Here is a 20,413-nt window from a genome sequence, read left to right as displayed (position 1 = left end):
GGTTTAAGCAAGGACGTTCGAGGAAACGGCCGGCACTAAATCTCCTTTCGCTAACCGCCTGAGATCCTCTTCGACACGTTTACGTCGCCAGCCAGCTAGCGCTCTCTCTCGGGAAATGCTAATTTGATTTCCATTCGGCCACCGGTGGACGCTAGCCACGTGGAAGAAACACACGCACGGATCTAATGCACATCGAGTTATGACTCTTTTGAGATTTGAAAATTCTGTTTTTTTTGTAGAGACTTCCAGGAAAGACAAAAAACATTCGGAACCTATGACTACAGAGATGTGCGCGTTTTCTTTTCGGAATGTTTTTTTGTAGCCGATGGCAACCCTGGTTCATTATGTTGTGAACTGAATTTTGGGTCGGAAAAAACGAGCAAAAATCAGCACAAAAACTATAAACATAATTTCTTATGCATGGTTGAGTACCAATACGTTCTATTATGTCGGGCCAATAACCGGTGTTAAAGTGTCGGTACGAAGTCCCCTAGTGGAATTTTGAAGTACTGTAGGATCCCATCGGAAATACTTGATGCTATTCAAATAAATGGAGGCCTGGCACAATGCATTTCCAATGGGAGCCTGCAGTACCCCAAAAATCTACCTGGTGGCCCCAGACATGAAAGGACAACGTGCAATGAGGGCCCTATTCATTTGAAGGGTGCCATGTATTTCTAATTGGAGTTGCAGTAGCCCAGAATTCGATTACGTGACGCTGTAGTTGGCGCCCCCGGGATGTCCATTGACTCCCAAAAGGAGTTGCGGTAGCCCGACACAGCCCGCCGGGGGCATAAAATTTGAGGGGAAATACATGCAAGTGAAAGGGGCGCCCATTTATTCCTATGGAGCAATCCATTACCTATGCCAAAATCCGCAAAAGGTCCCCGGTTCAAGACCGAGTAAAAAACATATGTTGGCCTGTAGAGGGATGGGTGCCACCAGGCTGTACTTGCCCAAGACACACCACAGAAAAAGGTGCCCCAATGGTTAAGGGATCCAACAAAACTCGAAAATGAATACAGTAAACAATACATACAGAAAAAAAAAATGCCTGATTAAATCAAATAAAATTCAAAGTGTAAATAGACTAAATAACGGGTAGGTACTTTAACAGGTCATATTTTTACGTTTCGGTACATAGTAATAAACAAACAAATAAATAAATATAAATAATAATAATAATAATTATAAAATGGCATATTTTGAATAACCAGTACCCCCCCAAAAAAATAATAATTAGAATTAAATAAAATATAGCACTTAACAGTTAAAATAAAAACAAAAAGCAAAAAAAAAAAGTTAAAAAAAATAAACAGTAGGTGAAAATAGTGTAAAGGGTCATAGACGCAATTTCATAAATAATAAAAAATACAGGAAAAAAAACAGGATAATTCTATAACAAACTTATTAAAAATAAATTTAAAAAAAAAAGTAAAAAAAAAAAAGAATAAACAACAAGTAAAATACTTAAACAATCCCATGATAATCCAATTAATTGGTGGTAACGGGTCATATTTTGAAATATCTGTAGACATAATAATAATAAAATGAATAGTAAGTAAATTACATAAATATAAAATAAAAATTATATATAAAAACAAATGACTGAAATACTATTTTTCTGTGGTGTGAAAATAGAAGGTGTCAACTCAAATTTGCAGGTAATTATCGCCATATACCAGGGGTTGGGAACCTATATATCGGAAGCCATATTTGACTCTTAAAATGGAACCTGCACAAATACCTGATATTCAATTACTTGTGTATATAAAAACACACTTTTGACCACAGTTACAAGTCAAAGACCCTGTTTTGGCTGTAAATCGCTAAAATATCCTTGAAATGTAAGCTCAAACAAATTATGTTCATTATTGAGACGCTGTATGATGAAAAGCCATTTCAAATTTTTAAACACCCGGAGCCATTTGATTGGGTGAGCGGTAGGAATAGGCGGAGCTATACAAAGGACACAGATATATACAGACAGGACGCACATACTCCTCCTCGCCAAGCGCAATCTGCACTGAAGGTAAATATGTTGGTATCATTTGCAGTATTTGGTGACATTTTTACAGAAAGAACTTTGCTCGCACCTCGTTTAATAATCATTATTTAGGACAAAAATGACAGCCTCAACACTCTCAAGTTACTGCCGGAGGGAGACACATTTTAAGTGGTATATTTCTATTCATATGGGACACGGGCTATGGCATTATTATTTAATAGATTTGATCAAACATCACACAGTAAAATAAAATGGGCTGGAAAATTAGCTTTTGTCTGGAGAGTGGGTTTGGCAGTTTTGTTGAATTTTGTTTTGAAATATATGGCGCGGCTCAATCTCTCTCAAAAAAAAAAAAAAAGGAGATCGAAATATTTTTGCTTTTATGGCTCTTTGGGTCAAAAAGCTTCCTGACCCCTGCCACATACTGTTATAGAGTTTAAATGACCCTATTTTAATTTAATTGCCCTTTATGTATAAAGGATGATGAATAAACCACATTAGCCTTTGCACAAGTGAGTTCTTACAGCCATTGTTTTGTGTCCAGAATATTCTGTAATAAAACCTTAAAATACTTGTGGGTTGAAATGGTGAATTTATTTTACATAACATGAGCCTCTGACATAATTGTCTGTTATCTTGCTGATATGGTTACCCAAAAGACACAAAAAGGCTAGGCAATATAGTAAAAAGGTACGTCTTGATCACACAGACTCTTCGTTGTTTGTATTCTTCCTTGAGTACTTTTTAAAAAATATATATTTTGCAGAGGCAAAATCCACTGAAAACAGGCCCTCGACTAACTTTCAGGTCCCAACCCACCAGTTGAGAACCACTGCTCTAGAAGGAGTATCTATACCAGTTTTGGGTACGGACGAATACCAGGTTCAGGTATCAGCATCAACACCACAACAATCAGAATGAGTTCTGATGTTAAAAATATGAAAAACAGGGCATGGTGATACTGACACCTCAATACTCTTTTTTTACAAACTACTTATGAAAAGCAACACAAACGGATAGTAAGAACTTCAAAACTGAAATAACCGTCATAAAAAGTGCACACACAGGCCGACTCACTTCCACTGTTTGATGTAGGAGAGGGGAGACAGGTCGCAGCCGGCGTCCCGCAGAGCCGTTTGATACTGCTCCAAGTCCGACTGCAGGCACAGAACAAAGACGCAAAGTTCTGCTCTTCACATTTGCATACTTGGAACCGCGGGGGAAACAAAAAAAAGAGGAAAACAAGAAGGAGGCTAGAAAACATTCCGCCGCGATGAGCAAAAGGTTTGGACGTCGGGGGACGAGATTTACGGGTCGCTTCTCTGGCCGCCGGCCCCGGACGAGCCTGCTGGCGTCATCAGAACCGCTTGCCCGGATTGTGCAAAGGCCACAAAAACGCCAGACGTGGACATTACCTCAGAAGGAGGCTGCTGGGCCGTGATGTAGAAAATAAGGAAGAGTCGCATCTTGTCTTCTGCCGTCCCCGCTGACAAAGAAACAAAACAGCAGATCAAAAAAAGGTTCTTTGAGGTTACACGTGTGCATCATCACGTGTACCGTCCGGGTCGCTGATAATGTCCAGGAGGGATTTGTCCAGCGTCGACTTGCTCATCAGTTTTTCTTCATACTCAAAGTAGACGTCCAGTTTTCGACTCTAGAAAAACCCATTGATAAGATGATTTTATGTTCATGATATATTAGTCAAAATCAGTGTTACACTTGTTGATCATCAAATGCTTGCAGTAAAGAAATGCTTTGCATTCCTATACAGTACTTAGAACGGCAAGGTTGTTCTATTTTGATTATTGAATGCTTGCAATTGAGAAATTATATTTCTAAACAGTATTTATGATGTCAAGGTTGTTCTATTTTAAGAATGAATGCTTGCAATGAAAAAAATCCTTTGCAATCAGAGCTAGTACTTATTACACCCAGGTTTTTCCATTTTGATCATTGAATAATTGCAATAAAGAAATGCTTTGCAATCATAGCCTGTACTTATTACGCACAGGTTGCTCCATTTTGAATATTGAAGGCTTGCAATAAAGAAATGCTTATAATTCCGAGGTTGTTCTATTTTGATCATTGAATGCTTGCAATTGAGAAATGCTTTGCATTCCTAGACAGTACTTACAACAGCAAGGTTGTTCTATTTTGATCGTTGAATGCTTGCAATAAAGAAATGATTTGCATCCCTAGACAATACTTATAATTCCCAGGTTGTTCAATTTTGATGATTGAATGCTTGAAATTAAGAAATGCTTTAAATTCCTAGACAGTACTCATGATGTCAAGGTTGTTCTATTTTAATAATGAATGCTTGCAATGAAAAAAAACGCTACTTTGTGATCATCAAATGCTTTCAAAAAGGAAATTCTGTGAAATTCTTACAATGTCCAGGTTTTTCTATTTCAATCATTGAATGCTTGGAATGAAAAAATGCTTTGCATTCCCAGACGTACTTATGATACAATGGTTGTACTATTTTAATAATTGAACGCTTGCAATGAAAAAAATGCTTTGCATTTTGTTGAGGATTAGCTTTCCTTTCTACAAGTTTTCTTTTAAATGTTATGAGACAAAAGGTGGGTAAAAATAAGAGCTGGAGATAAGAGGTACCTTTTAATGTGTTATTACAGAATATTCTGGACACAAATGAGCTACACAGCAATGACTGTAAGAACTCACTTGTGCAAAGGCTAATGTGGTTTATTATCATTCTTATACATAAGTAGATTTTAAATCTATCAAACAGTGAAAAATGAAAAAGTAAAGTTCCCCTACAGTTTAATAGAGCGCTTTCCTATTGACACTAGCTTCATCATCCTTGGGAAAATATTGCTCAATCCGCTCAACATTTGCCAGAGGAAATCAATTATATTTGATTAAACAAAATCAAACACATACATGTTTCGACACGGAGCACAACATGAGTTGCAACAGCCCTTACGCAAAATGCCACGCATATTTCATGTGAAAGTTAACAAGTTACAAACTAATCTATTGTGCATAACTCGATTCATGACACCATTTGATGTGGAAAACTATGAAAATTTGCACACGTTTGTACCTTGATGTGGTCCAGTACCGCCGTGGCCACGTTGGTGTGCAAATCGATCAGACGTTTCTTTTCCAGGAGCTCGGGTAGAGAACTGTACAACACGGGGACAACAGATCAAACATTTTTGCGTGTTACATACATGGATATGACTTTTAGAGGCGGGGCTTTGTGCCGTGAAAAATAGCTATGTTAAGAATAACGACAGCAGCTCCTTCCCCACTATTTTAAAGCACCCTTTTGAAACCATTACAGCCTTGTTCTGAATTCACAAGCCCAGAATATTCTGTTTGTTTTATTGGCTGGAATGCTCTGCCCACTGAGATTCCATCTGCAACTTGAGTGGAACTGTTTAACTCTAGGCTAAAAACACACTTCTATTCTATAGCTTATGAATGACCTAGATTTCATGTTGACAATATCTATGTTTGCTCGTGCTGCATCCATTGCAGCCTGTTCATCCTGGAAGGGGGATGACCTTATCAGGGTCCCTTCATTTTTCTCATGTTGAGGTTTTGAGTTTTTCCTTGTCCTCATGTAGGTTTTAGATCAGGGGATGGTGAGACTCCTTGTGAATAAGGGCGTTCCAAATACACTTGACTCCTTTCACATGTGCTTGTAAAATAAAAAAAAAGTTACATATTCAGAGTTATTTTAGCATTACATATAAAATTAAACGAATAGGAATAACAAAAAAACTTAATCTTTATTAATTCAGATTACCCCTTGTTAATACATAAAAAGGAAAGGCATGGTCATACATTAAAGTAAAGAATAACAGATACATCAGATTTACTTGTTGTGTCATCATTTGTTTAAGTACATTGCCCCCTGGTGGCCAAGATGCAAAGAAGGCCCACCATTGTCTCACAGCAAAAACAAAACTAAGTTTCAATCAGCTAAAATTTCACTATATAGTGTAAAAATGGATGCTTTTATAATTTAAAGGAATAATAGATTTAAAAAAAATCATATTGTGCATAATATTACATTATTATTGGTAAAATACCAACTAAAGGGACCCATCAAAACCTCATTTTTCTTAATTTTTTTTTAAATTCTTTTGTTTATTTCCCTAGCTTTTTAATTCTTTTTTAATTTAGTTTTTCTCATTTTTTTCTTTCATTATCTTTTGTATTTTTTCCCTCTTATTTTAACATTTTTGTCCTTTTCGCCCACATTTCTAAATCATTATGTGCATATTGACTTTGGTGAGCTACTTCGGCTATATATTTTCCCAGTATCTTGTTTCAGAGTGATCTCTGTGATGGGTCTTTTTTTAAATGAAACTTAATTCCAAGTGTTAATTGTCATATGCACAGTAAAGTTGCGAGCGAAAAAGAAAATAGAAACTAAGGAATGTTTGGCATTTCTTGAATCAGGGATGCTGCTGGAAAAGTGAATTTCCCTTCGGGGATGAATAAAGTATCTATCTATCTATCTATCTATATTGTTACATGTTTGGTAATATAGATTCAAGCATGAAAACAACCTGAAGAGCCGTTAGGGAGCCGAGCTGACAAAAGCCGACTCTCTAAGATGAGTCGGAATTTCCATCTCTACAACTGACCATTCACTTTCTAGTGGATTAAAGTAAACTCCAGTCAAATACGTCACCGAAGTGTTTCCGACGCATAGGTCAAATTGCGTTTTTCCTCGACCCCCCCCCCCCCCCGCACACTTGAAGAATGTGGCGACCGAGCGGCAAAAATATCAGGTGTGCTTAAGCTAGCGATTTCCCCGATCTTAGTTTGATGCGGCAGGGGTAAACCAGTGAAAGCTGTCTGGCCCTGCTGTTGGCCAGAAGAGTGTGTTGTGTCACTCTGACCCGAGTGACATGGCCGCTTTCTTGTGTACTGTTTAATCTGGAGGGACGAAAGCATGACCAACTTAGGTGTCGAGGTGCTTAACTTGCTTGGGTGTTTGGGCATTTGGGTTGGCCATGGTCCCCAAAAAATTGTGTGTGTTTTTTGCTACAATTTCCCTTTTTTTTTAAAATTTCTTTATTTTTGTATGTGTTTGTCTTGCTGTCCGTCACCCCTCTCGAGGGATATGACAAGGGTAGAGAGATGGATAGATATAAATAGAGAGATAGAGAGAGATAGATATAGATAAATAGAGAAAGATATAGATAGACAGATGGATATAGATAGATAGATAGATAGAAATAGACAGAGACAGACAGACACAGACAGATAGATAGATGGTTTGTGATATTTTTCTTTTGTAAACTAATGCTCTAGTTAGCGTTTGCTTTTTGGGATCTCAAAAGTGATTGTGACTGAGTTACCTAACGGCAGAGGTGAGCTTGGCAGTGTTGTCGGACAGCATGCTGATGGCGCCCTCGTCCTCGCCCTCCAAACCCTGCGCACATAGAAAAGTCAGCAGCCGGCCCACCGATGACCTTTTTCTCGCTTTTGTTCCTCACCATGATGCTTTTCAGACGTTTGACCTCGTCCTCCTGCGCTCGGTAGGCGTCCAGCTCCTCCTGAACCGACTCGGCCACTTCTGGGAAAGGACTAAGGGGCAGAGATGGGCTCAGAAATGCAAATACCGATTTTTCCAGACAGAGTTGCTCTGGATTATAAATGGCACCAGCCAAAAATTGCATAATTAAGAAGGGAAAAACATATACAGAGGAACCTCGGTTTTGGAACGCCTCTCAGTTCGAACAAATCGGAGTCCGACCAAAAATTTCTAAAAATTCTTGCTTCGTTGTTCGGTCAAAAAAAATCGGAGTTCGAACGCCGGTAATGCGCGAGTGCGTAGGCTAGGGTGCGATGCGGAGCGGCGTACGGGTGTAGATCGCTCTTTTCGTGACCAACTGTTATCGCGTGCGGACGTGCTTTGTTTTGCTTTCGCTTTTAATATAGGTGTACGAAGTGTTTTAGCCCCTAATTATTCCTCCGAAGAAAGTCAGTGCAAGCAGCAAAGTTGCTACAGGTAAAAAAAGAAAAGTAGTGCGTACAACTATTGCATTTAAAAAAGAAATAATAGCAAAATATGAAGGAGGTGGAGTGTCTGATCTTGCTAGGGAATACCCCACCGTCCACCTGCGCCTTCTGCTGACCACCACAAAGTTAAGAAATCCTATTCATAATTATTTTCTTAATCCTTTTTTTAATTTTTACACGTTCATGTTAGCGTAATCTTTCGTATGGAAGATTACGATAACGCGAGCGTACGATTAGCCTGGGTTAGCTTTAAGTTTATGTTGAACATTCAGGGTGTTGGAACGGAGCCCAACATTGAGGGTGTTGGAACGGAGCCCCCTTTCCAATGAACCGCTCACCGCTTGTTGTGGAGACCCGGGTGCTAAATGACTTGTAAACGACCTGATTTTTTTATTTTGACACGTTCATGTTAGCGTAATCTTTCGTACGGAAGATTACACTAACGCGAACGTACGATTAGCCTGGGTTAGCTTTATGTTTACGTTAAACATTCAAGGTAAACATTCAGGGTGTTGGAACGGATTAAAACGATTTACATTATTTTTAATGGGAAAAATGATTTCGGTGACCGAACAAATTGGTTTTCGAACAGGGTTCTGGAACGGATGATGGTCGAGAACCGAGGTTCCAATGTATAGGTAGCACCTGAGGTATAAGTCACATTTTTGGGGGAATATTATTTGACAAAATCCAACACTAAAAACACACATGTCATCTTTAATGGCAATTTGAAATAAAAATAGAATAAAGAACAACAGGCTGAATGACTGAAACGCCTGGTAATATCATTCACAACGTAACATATTAAGAGTTATTTAGATCACTCTAGCATAAAGAATATGCATACCATACTGTCATTTTCACTGCAAATCACAACATATTCATCCTATGTGTTACTTTTAAACAACTCCCCCAACTCAGGAGGTAGACGATGCACCGCTTCCTCTTCCACGTTGTTTACGTCAGACTCATCGTCACCTCTGCTTTTCGCCAGTCCCTTTCTTGCTAACTCCAAACATTGTTTCTGATGCTGGATTACAGTTTTTGTCTGCGTATTTCTCTATTTGCGGCGAATAATTTACAAAATAAGATTTTCTTTTCAGGGCCATTTTTGTTCAGCTGTTCTCAGGTGTTTTATAAATTACTGTCAAAGTTGAAGTGATCAACTCAGCCCAAGGGACACAGTCTTGCAGTTTATTGCAAAAATAACATATTAAATAATGAGATAATGTGTTAATATTTCATACATAAGTTTAAGTGTGCAGCTAACAAATGAAACAATGTAATAATGTCTTAATAATTTCACATATAAATTGCACCAAAGTGTAAGACAAACTATAAAAAAAACTGCGATTTATAATCCAGAAATTACGGTAAGATGCTGGAGGTCTCGGCTCGCTTACCTGCCCTTGTGCCGCTGCCAGAATTTGTCGACAGCAGTCAGATCGTACGTCCGCCGGCTCTTCTTTTTGGGTCTTGCGCCGGCGGGGGACGCTTGGGCCCCCGCACCCTCCTCCAGCATCACCCTGTTGAGGTGAAAGTCCTGGCAGATGGATGAACAAAAAGTGTGATGTGTTCATTTTTTAACATAGCTAAGGTATTCTACCACTGTTTTTATTTTCGTGGGGGTGCTGGAGCCCATCCCAGCTATCTTCAGGCAGTTTTAGGATATGCAGTGCTTAAAAATGGATGGATGGTTTTATTTTAAAGGTATGATAATGCCCGTCAACTATAATACGCGCAAATTGTCGGCTAAGTGCCACAACATGTCAGTATTCCCAAATGAGTTGAAATCAATAATTATTCCAGCCAGTTGATTGGCAGCTCACCATGACATCGTGGATGAGCGCCTGATAGGTCCAGCTGTGGTGAAGGGGCGTGGCCATGTCCATGTTGCGGTCAGCAAGGACGAAAAGCGGCCTTTGGAAGCTGTGTGGGCGACAACGATAAGCACGACATATCACAGGTGCTGTCGCTAGGTTAAAGGTATTCCCAAAGTGATTATAAAAAAAATAATGAAAGAAATAAAATAAAAATTAAAAATCGGCGCAGAGCTGTGTAGAGTTCCCCCCCACAACTATACAAATAAGTAGAAAAATATTTTACACGCCAGGGTATTAGAGAAAATACGATCTCAAAGCTGACCCATCTGGCTTGTCTTGAAGAGCTGCCATGTCATTGAAGGAATAAAACAACTTAAAGTTGAATCCCATTAACGCAACACGTGAGGCCACCTCCTAAACAGAGAGAATTTGTAATGAATGGCGATTGCATACCGCTCATTTCTGAATTTAGGTCAGTGATTGTGGCTTTTTGTTTCTGTTTTTGCCGCTGTTGGTACAATTTTGTCCAGCTAGCGCACCGTTAGCGTCGGGACTGAGAAGGCCTTTCCCGTTTTGTATGCTCGCGGTTGGGGCTCGTTGGCAGCTCACAGTGTGGTATTTGGCCACCTAGCCTGGCATTAGCGTCAGTTTTGCCACGTCCCTTGGTTTGTCGTTGTAGCCATTGCCGCATTTCGTTGTTGGTTACCAGTTAGCCTGGCTGCCCACTGTGTTTTTGTTCTGCCAGCCTCACGTTTTTCCGCCAAAGCTGCGGCTGATTTTCATTGATCAGTCCTGGATGTCTAGCATTAAACGTTTGCAGCTGGTTAAGAAATCCAGCAGCTAGACTTTTGACTAAGACCAAAAAGTTTGAGCATATTACTCCTGTATTGGCCAACGTGCACCAGCTCCCAGTCCACTTAAGATGGGACTTTAAGGTTCTCTTATTAACATATAAATGTTTGCATGGACTTGCACCCTCTTATCTCTCTGATTTGATTTCCCCCTATGTTCCTGCACGGAGTCTGCGCTCAGAAAATGCCGGTCTACTGGTGACTCAGAGAGCCAAGAAGTCTGCAGGCTTGAGAGCGTTCTCCATCCGGGCCCCGGTGCTATGGAATGCCCTGCCTCTGGAGATAAGATCTGCAACCTCAATGGAAGTTTTTAAATCAAGGCTTAAGACACACTTCTATTCCAAAGCTTATGATTGATGCCCACCTCATATTCTGTATTGTCCTGTCTTTTACTGACTGCCTGCCTAGTGGTGATACAAAGGAGAAGGACGATTTGAGATGAGTCAGCGGACCAGCGTTTGACCTGAAGCATGTGAACGCCTGCATGGACCAGCTGGCAGAGATGGGAAGTTGTGTCGTGGCCGTCATAGACTTTCTGGACTAGTTTACAGGCTGGGGGCGTCGCTGCTGTCATGCACTTTCCGGACAAATTTTCAACATGTGTTTACCATGTTTGTGTACTGTAATGCTAAATGGAATACACCCTGATCATCCTGAAAGGAGGATTACCACTTGTGAGGTCCCTTCTCAGGGTTTCTCTTTTTCCTCACGCTGAGGTTTTGAGTTGTTCCTTGCCCGCATGTTGGTTTAAGATCAGGTAATTGTGTCATTGTAATCCTGTGCAGTCCTTTGAGACATTTTTGTGATTAAGGGCTATATAAGTAAATTTGACTTGACTTGGTTATACCTCCATTGGCAGCTCTGTTTTATTTGCCACTTAGCCCTTTTTGTACCATTACTGCATCAACCTGCAACACAACACCTATGCATTCTCCACAAAAACCTACCCTAACTTTGCTTAAAACACCAGTTACATTTTTGACTGTTTAACAAGTAAAAAAAATATGGTGACTGGCTCACTAGGAAGCCACTGTTCCTCGAATGACATCACAGCTCAGATGGCAAAGACAAGACATACTGTCTTCAAAATGCCTCTTCTTAAAAAACAATTGAAATATGCTGAGGAAATATATAAAGACTTCATGCAAAAACCATAACAACAACTATTTCCTCACATTTTGAATGTTTAAGGATTTGGGAATAGCTTTAACGCCTTAGTTTACCTGAACTGCCCGGCAGCCATGTTGTCTCCCGTGAACAAACTGTTCCTGGCGTCGCGGAGATTTTCTCGCAGTTTCTTGTCCAGTTTCTGCAATTCACAGCAGGCATGGGATAAGACACACGAGGGGAGACACTCCCGAGGACGTGGTGGCGCTCCACTCACCACAGCGACCATCTCAGCCGCGTTTCCACGAGGGCAGCGGATGATCGGCACGGCACCTTCGTGATTTCACGCAGCGTTAATGGGAAAAAAAATCAAAAGAGACGCCCGCTAGCAAAGACCAGTTTCGGGACTAAAGCTTTACAAAGGAATGTGTTCCAGAACGCGATTCCTTACTCTGTAACAAGTACTGTGATTCATTATTAACCTCATTTTTCAACTGAACTGTTACAACATGGAGCGTTACTCAGCTAATTATTAAAAGCAGATTAGTATTTACAACGCCCCCTGGTGGCGAACTGATCCTACCCTATTTACAATCTCTAATTCAATTCAATCCTCTTTCTGCAGCAACTTTATCTGAGGGCTGGGCATGTTTATATTTACCTACAAAACACAAATGAACACAGTTACGGTGGCGCCGTCGCAGTTACAGAATATGATAACACAGAATTTCTCCTCATGTAGATATTCTCCCTACCTAATATACTCACATCTTATTGTAGGATGAACGTGGGTGTAAACGCCAAAGGAATTGAGGAGAAAAAGACACGCTTGTTTACACAGGAAATTCCAAAGTTTTGTTTTGGGACAGCTGGGCGGTTGCGAAACGGACAGAAAGTTGGCTGGGTCAAGACGTCTTCTCCAACTATGTTCGGGGAAATCACGTAATTTTGGAGAATCGAAAGAGGACGCACCACTCCGGGAAAAACAACACGTGATATTTCTGAAGTGAAATTTCTGAACGGAGGGGATAAAAGCTGATGTCTCTGAGAGACGAATGATAAAACGCGGTGTCAACTCTTGTAACAAAATAAATGATTTTCTCCCTTTCTGACATATTGCCTGCGTGTATTTTGGGGCGACGCCCATATATGTTCTTCACCGAAATAATTGGCGCCCAACGTGGGGCTTTTCCCACACACACATTCGCAAACAGAGAAAGAATACTATAATACCGAAATGAGGGGTTCAATTAATATGCGCATATTGGGTTGTGTGTGTCACCAGTAGTGAATAGAAGGCAAGGAATGGGGATGGGGCATGGCTTATACAGGAAAAACCAAATCGATCGAGCAAAAGTGAGCACAGAATTTATGGTAAATTGAGCCGAATTTTGGTCTTATTTGTGAAAATATTTTTTGCAATACACCATGCCAAAAAAAACCCCAAACGTCTTGGACAATACCTACAAACGGAGAAGGAAATCTGGGTGTGCTTGCACAAGCCAAGAAATGTTCAAAGGGTTCACTGCTTCCACAGGTTTGTGTACACGTTTTATTTTATTATGTGGTTATTTTACATCAGTTTTATCTCCAATGCGAGTAACTACAGTAATTCATATCCACTTTCAGAGTAATGTGCTACTTTTGGGTGTCAGCCGTCATGGGGGTAAAATAATTAATTTAAATAAAGTGCATAATAACTAACAATTTTTGTTTTTTTAGTAATAAACCAACCCTGGCAGGGACTCACCAAGCGTGACGAAGAAGCAGAAAAGACTGTCCACGATGGTGTCCATAATGGCTTCCATGTCAGTGTCCCGCATGTCCCCTCTGTTGATGGCTTTCGCACAACAAAATGGACGTCAGGTTTAAAGAACTCTGGGATATGTAGTGACCTCCGACCCACCTACCCACCCAAAAAAAAAAAACCCTCACCGTGGTAAGAAATCATCTCTTTATTTTGATGGCACAGGATGAACATGTCGTCCTCCAAGGTGATGAAGTTCAGGTACTGGTCGTACACCTGAATCGCAATTAAAAAATGCAATTCAGATGATTGCGAGATTGGATAAGACTCTTGGGATACGGTAGTTGCACCTTTTCACTGTAGGATGTTTTTTTACACCCAAAGTTACAGCATTTTACCCACTATCCCACATCAACTACCATGTTACGTCTCTAAAATACCTGTATGCTATTGGTCGACATCATAAAAAATGGTACTCTGCTATTGGTTTGCTTAATGGCCTCATAAAAATGCCAATATGCTATTGACTGAACTACCTCCCATAATGTCTTACCCTCTCTTTATTCAGTTTAGAACCTCATGTGCTTTGTAAGGACTTTGTGATTAAGTGACCCAATAATGTTATTTTTCATACTATATTTGTCCGCTATGGGTCCAAGGCTTGTGGGATGCTAAAGGGAGAAGCAAAAACATAATAACCTTGGAAACGAAGAGGGCACACGAATTGCTACTTTCGCTAAGTTTCAAACTGCTACCATTGTGTTGATGGTTCAGCTATCACAAACCCCGGACAAACAGACTGAATGATAGCTTCTTCCCCAAAGCTATCAACACCATAAAAGCCCCAGTTTGGAAACAGTTTTTAAGTGCAATGTCCCTGTTCTAAGCGCAATATCCCGGTATCGTGCATTATTTCTGTTATGTAGTTTTTACTTTAGATGCTCTGGACTTTATTCTAAAACAGTTATGCCAAAGAAGTATTTTATTTGCAAAATAAGTATTTTATTGTAGAAAAGTTCTCACTTTATGTATTTTTGTGCTGTTAAAGGTTTTACATTGTACGGTTTACTTCTTTACACTTGACTTATTTTCCACAACCTCGTGTAATGGAAGATTGGTTACATTTACTTTCAAAGTTTTATATGTGATATTCCGGTTATGTACTGTACAGCTTTTACTTTAGATGCTCTTGACTTAGTTCTAAAACAGTTATACAGAAGAACTATTTTATTGAAGAAAAGTACTTTATTTTTGTACTAATAAAGGATATAAATTCTACTGTTTACTTATTTTAATAACTTTGTGCAATGAAAGATAATTCAGTTGTCACGTTGACTGTTAAGTTTTAAGAGAAATATCCAGTTTCAAGTGCAATATCCCAGTTCTGTATAATTTCAGATGTAAATACTTCACATTAGATGGGAACATTATAGATAGATTTTTTTATCTTCATGTGTTTTATATTGTGTATTATTTTGCCAACTGCAGTGCCACCGTAATTTCGTTGTAAAAATACACTGATAATATGAGTGATTGTGATTAAAATCTGTCTCATTTTAATCCGCCGTCGCCATCTCCTCCCCCACTCTGCATCCACCACCAACTCCACTAAACCACCTAAAGTCACACCAGAGGTAAATAGAATTTAATTTTTCCTTTACAAGTCTATTTATTTAAAATGTTATTCAACAATATATTACACATAAGTAGTACTCACAATTCGCTTTTTTAATATATATTTTATCAGAGTACCGGGGTTTTGGAACATATTTGCTAATTACAATAGGTTTATATTCCCCGCTATACTGCACTTGCCCTCTGCCATCTCCACCTCAGAACTGATTCATCTTGTATACCAAAGATCTACTGAATTGGTTAAGGTTACGTGAACAGTACATTCACCCGGAAACACCCTAAATGCTATCGAAAGATAACCATAACAACCTTGGTGATTTGGCTGACGGCATTGGAGGCTAAAGCGGCGCTAGCGATGTCCTCCAGTTTGCTCCGACTGATGGCTGAGATGAAGTTGAGGTAGTAAGACTCGTAGAGTTGGTTCCTCAGGTCCTTAACACACAAATACACAAGATGAAGCGATTGTACAAATAGGATGACTAGTCCAAAGTGTGGAGCACCTGGCACATCCTGTCGATGTTTTCCTCCGAGGGCATGACAAAGTAGATGGCCGGAACATCCGGAATGGGATCTCGGTCGGAGTGGAGCAGCCTGAACGCTCAAATGCAGCAACAAGTTAGATAGAAAATGGTTTGTGTGCGTGAGGGTGTGTGTGTGTATGAGAGAGTTTCTTACAGGTGCAAAGTGATGCCCATGTCTCGGAGCTCTTTGACAGACAGCAGGGGCGAGATGATGTCCTGACCGAAGCGGTCATAAATCAGCACCTAAGAAGCAAAAAACCCACAAAACTTTCAAAGAGAATCCTTCTTCTTCTTTGAGTTTAACAGTGGTTGGCATCCATCACTTTGGTGCATTACCGACCCGATCGTTATGGATTTTTGTATCAAATTCTTTTAACATGTCCTCACACCTTTTTTATTACCAAATTCAAGCATTTTAAGGACTTTCAAAGCCAAATTTCGAATTTCTCCAGTACCAATAAAAGAAGAAATCAGGTGTGAATCATTCATTTTGCAGAGCTGCCATTGTATCTGCGATTTAAATTTTAAATCTTGCTTGTGTTTTAATGACGTTTCATCGAAGAATGCCATACAAACTAATGCCAGCTGCCATTGATCAAAAGGGAAGAAGAAAGGCAATTGCAAAGCGGAACCCCGGGAGCAGTGTCGACATCGCTTTTAAGCAGACTTGAGAAACATGGCAAACATTTCAAGCATATACAAGTACTTCACTCAAAATTTCAAGCACTTTTCAATCCTTGAAAACGCAATATTAAAATATAGGTATTTTCAAGGACTTCAAGCACCCGTACAAACATCTGTGTCCTGTGCTTCTCAAACATTGTATAAGTATCCTTTGTTGAGGCCTATTACTGAAGTCCAACAATCCTATCGGTGCCAATTTCTTTATTCCTTCTTCATCTGCATTCTATTATTAAATGGTCCACTAATTCATACTCCTGACAGTCTTCACACAATCCAGTGCTGTGTTTCCCCATCAGTTTGAATGCCTTCTAAAACCCGAGCTTCTTGTTTGATGTCCATTTATGTCCACGCTTGTGGACGCCAGGTCTTAAGAGGTTAATCCAATCCTTAGTCTTGTAATCCATCCATCCATTATCTGCACCGCTTATCCTCAGCAGGGTCGCGGGGGTGCTGGAGCCCATCCCAGATATCTTTGGGCAGTGGGTAGGGGACACCCTGAACTGGTTGCCAGCCAGTTGCAGCGCACACAGAGACAGACAACTCACTCGCTTATTCACACCTAGGGACAATTTGGAGTGGGCAATTAACCTGACATGCATGTTTTTGGAATGTGGGAGGAACCCGGAGTGCCCGGAGAAAACCCACGCAAGCACGGGGAGAACATGCAAACTCCACACAGGAGGTTCGATCTCATGACCTCAGAACTGTGCCGCACACACGCTAACCACTGCGCCGCCGTGCTGCCCTAGTCTTGTATAATAGTCTCCACTATTCTGTTTTTTGCCATCAACCATTGCTGTCCTACCGTTTTGTTGAATTTTCTACAGGTGTCCTCCTCTGCTCTCTCTGTCCCATATGCTCTGTCATTTCTTCCCTTAATTCAGGGGTGTCAAAGAGGCAGCCCGCGGGCCGGATCAGGCCCGCTAAGGGATTGAATCCGGCCCGCGAGACAACGCTGAGGGAAGTGCAAGAGAAAAAAGAGCTGCAGGTTGAAATATGTCCACTTGATGGTGCCAAAGCCAGGTGCCTCTGACAAAGACGCTGTACTTGTATTTCTCTCTCTCTCTATATATATATATATGTATCACTCTCTATGTATCAATCTCTCCATGTCTGTCTCTCTCTTCCTAACTTTTTCTCTCTCTCTCTCTGTCTCACTCTTTCACGCTATGTCTTTCCTTTTCTCTTTCTTTGTTCCTCTTTGTCTCATCCTGTGTCTTTTTACATTCTTTTACTCTCTCTTCCTTTTATTCCTCTTCTCTCTCTCTCTCCCACTCTCCTGCTTTTCTGTTCTCTCTTTCCCTCCTTCTCTCCCCCCCCCTTCCCTCTTTCTATGTCTTTGGATTTATTTATTTCTATCTCTTTCTTTCCCCCTCTCTCACTATTTCTCTTTTTATCTCTTGTTCTCACATTCACTCTCGTTCTCTCTTTCTCCCTTTCATTCTTTCTTTGTCCCACTCTCTCCCTTTTCCTCCCTCTTTCTCTTATTTTTTTATCTCTCTTTTTCTTTCTCTTTAATCTACTAGTCCGGCCCCCGAGAGAATGTTCTATCATGTGGCCCCCGAGTTAAAATGAGTTTGACACCCCTGCCTTAATTACACATTTAGTTTCTGTTATACTTGCATTTCAACCCTATTACAACTCAATATTTTTTACCAACTTGTCTGCTCTCTCATTCCCTTGCACCTCTACATGTGCTTAAACCCCAACAGAATGGGACCTGTCAAATAGAACCCTGTAGAACGTTGAGTTTGTTTACCTTCCATACTGGCTCGGAAGTGGCGTTCTTCGCAGGAGGAGTGTTAAAATTCAACATGCGCCTCAAAGCCACTAAACAACAAGAAAAAAATACAAAATGGGACTCGTATTATTACATTTAAACACAGTTTTTGTTTCATGGAAGTTTTCACGATATGCAAAATTTGAAACTGAAACGTCCATTGAGCATCCGCTAAGGAGAAGGCGATTTGACATCAAAAAAGGTCAAACACTCGTTTGAATTTCACTTCCATCCAAAGTAAAACTTTAAAATTTATAATGGAAATTGTGCCAGACGAATAAAATACTTTAAAAAGAAGAGTTAAAAGGGACAAACCTGTCTGCTTGTCGCGTACCGACGACGCCATCTTGGATGTTGTGGACAGGCGATGACGTGTCAGCACAAAGAAGTAAAACATGAGCGAAGATGCGTCACTCCAACTATCTATGCCGAAAAGTTCCCTAGATGTTATAATGGGGAGGTGTCACTTCGCTGCTTTTTATGGACTGATGTTTGACGAGGAATTTTGAAGCTTTTTAAAGGGACAGAGTGTAATATCTAGTGCCTCCTAGTCGAACAAATAACCCTTGTAACCGCGGTGTACCTGTCCCACCAAAGATCCACATTCACGCTGGACTGGATGATAACGTTTTTATTACAGTTTCTGCAGATGAAATGAGTCACAACATTAGCTTCTCTGCTGGCTTTGATCTCGTTGGCAGCTCGTTCTGTAGACTGCCCAAAGCATATAAAAGTGCTGGAGCCCATCCCAGCAATCATCGGGCAGTGGGCAGGGGACACCCTGAACTGGTTGCCAGCCAATCGCAGGGCACACGGGGACAGACAACTCACTCGCTCATTCATACGTAGGGACAATTCGGACCGGCCAATTCACCTGAAATGCATGTTTTTGGAATGTGGGAGGAAACCGGAGTGCCCGGAGGAAACCCACGAAAGCACGGGGAGAATATACAAACTCCGCACAGGAAGTCTGGAGCTGGATTTGAACCCACGCAGGAGGTTCCCAAGACATGAACTGTGCCGCACATGCACTGCGCCACCGTGCTGCCCACATACCAAGGTGTGTTTATGCTTAAATCAATATAGGAAACAAGAGACAAGATTATATGAACTATAATAGATTCTGAAAAATAATATATATTACAACCCTTGTGAGGTTAAGCGGCAGAGAAAATGGATGGAATTCATAATACAAAGCATAACATAAAATTAGCCAAATAAGAAAGAGATGTTTATGCTGGGATGCCACGTCTAATCTCCCTGCAAACAATGGTAACTACGTTTTATCAATAACCATAAAGACCAGTTTAATTCTAATACAAATAGGTAAAAAGTTGTAATAGGTTAACAAAGCATCGTTAATCAAGAGAATCACTCTTAAATCCACAACACGAATGAAAAAGTCTGCCGATACCAAATTTTCTCCAAAATTGAGAGAGAATCCATTCACACAGAATGTCAGAAAAGGATTTATTTTGAAAATATGTTTAGGTCAACAGCTACAAAGTGCTTGACTATTGAACATGCAAACATCCAAAAAGACCGACATGGAAAGAGAATACAAACAACAACACATCAAAATAAATTGATTGAAGGGAAAAACAATAATATACGAGAGAAAATAGAAAGTATATACAGTGGATAGAACAGTTATGAAAGATCCAGCATTATAGTAGAGTGCTCAGAGCCTTCGCTCGGAAAAGTGAGCCCAAGAGCCAAGAAGAAATCCGTAGGTTCGAGAGAATTCTCTTTTCAGGCCCTGGTGCAGTGGAATGCTCTCCCCTCCGAGATTCTAAAGCTTCTGAATGACCTATATTTCTTTTTGCTGATATCACAAAAGTTGTGGGTTCAACATTCACAATTTGTAATCATGAAAAAGGTCTTAAAGCAAGATTTGCCGTATTTTTCTCCTAATTACCCTAAACCCATTTTTTTTCCACCCGGCACAATAATTTTTCTAACCTGATAAAGAAAGGATCACATTATATTACATCACTCAAAATAAAGACATTGTGACTACTTTACTCCGACAAATTATGTGAGCGACTGTTAGTTGCCACAAGATAGCAACAAATGGCTACTTTTTCTTTTCTTATGTAGCTAATTTATTCAAATTTGTATTTGTATTGAAGCCCTACCCAGCCCGAGCCTGGCAAAATATTTTGATTAGAGGTGCCGAGACTAAAGCAAACACGAATATTTATTTTTTATTTGTGAGGACTCGGGAGGAGGAAAGCTTCTCTGT

General features: G+C 40.2%; 1 protein-coding gene across 1 annotated transcript in view; it reads right to left on the bottom strand.

The window, feature by feature from the left end:
• Positions 1-18,601, bottom strand: part of scfd1 (sec1 family domain containing 1) — a 28,214-nt gene extending 9,613 nt beyond the window's left edge. Inside the window, exons 1-17 of the mRNA XM_088353868.1 lie at positions 18,484-18,601; positions 18,148-18,218; positions 15,859-15,947; positions 15,684-15,774; positions 15,493-15,615; positions 13,737-13,824; positions 13,552-13,641; positions 12,079-12,134; positions 11,918-12,003; positions 9,850-9,949; positions 9,424-9,563; positions 7,495-7,585; positions 7,357-7,430; positions 5,079-5,160; positions 3,566-3,662; positions 3,424-3,494; positions 3,086-3,165 (exon numbers count right to left, since the gene is read on the bottom strand). Coding sequence (XP_088209994.1) covers positions 3,086-3,165; positions 3,424-3,494; positions 3,566-3,662; positions 5,079-5,160; positions 7,357-7,430; positions 7,495-7,585; positions 9,424-9,563; positions 9,850-9,949; positions 11,918-12,003; positions 12,079-12,134; positions 13,552-13,641; positions 13,737-13,824; positions 15,493-15,615; positions 15,684-15,774; positions 15,859-15,947; positions 18,148-18,218; positions 18,484-18,565 — 1,511 coding nt within the window. The 5' untranslated portion in view covers positions 18,566-18,601. The remainder of the gene's footprint in view (positions 1-3,085; positions 3,166-3,423; positions 3,495-3,565; positions 3,663-5,078; positions 5,161-7,356; positions 7,431-7,494; positions 7,586-9,423; positions 9,564-9,849; positions 9,950-11,917; positions 12,004-12,078; positions 12,135-13,551; positions 13,642-13,736; positions 13,825-15,492; positions 15,616-15,683; positions 15,775-15,858; positions 15,948-18,147; positions 18,219-18,483) is intronic.
• Positions 18,602-20,413: the final 1,812 nt, after the last annotated feature.

Source organism: Urocampus carinirostris, chromosome 15 (assembly GCF_059441175.1).
Source record: "Urocampus carinirostris isolate Australia breed hairy pipefish chromosome 15, RoL_Ucar_1.0, whole genome shotgun sequence".
Taxonomy (NCBI): domain Eukaryota; kingdom Metazoa; phylum Chordata; class Actinopteri; order Syngnathiformes; family Syngnathidae; genus Urocampus; species Urocampus carinirostris.
This window is presented reverse-complemented; position numbering and strand designations above follow the sequence as displayed.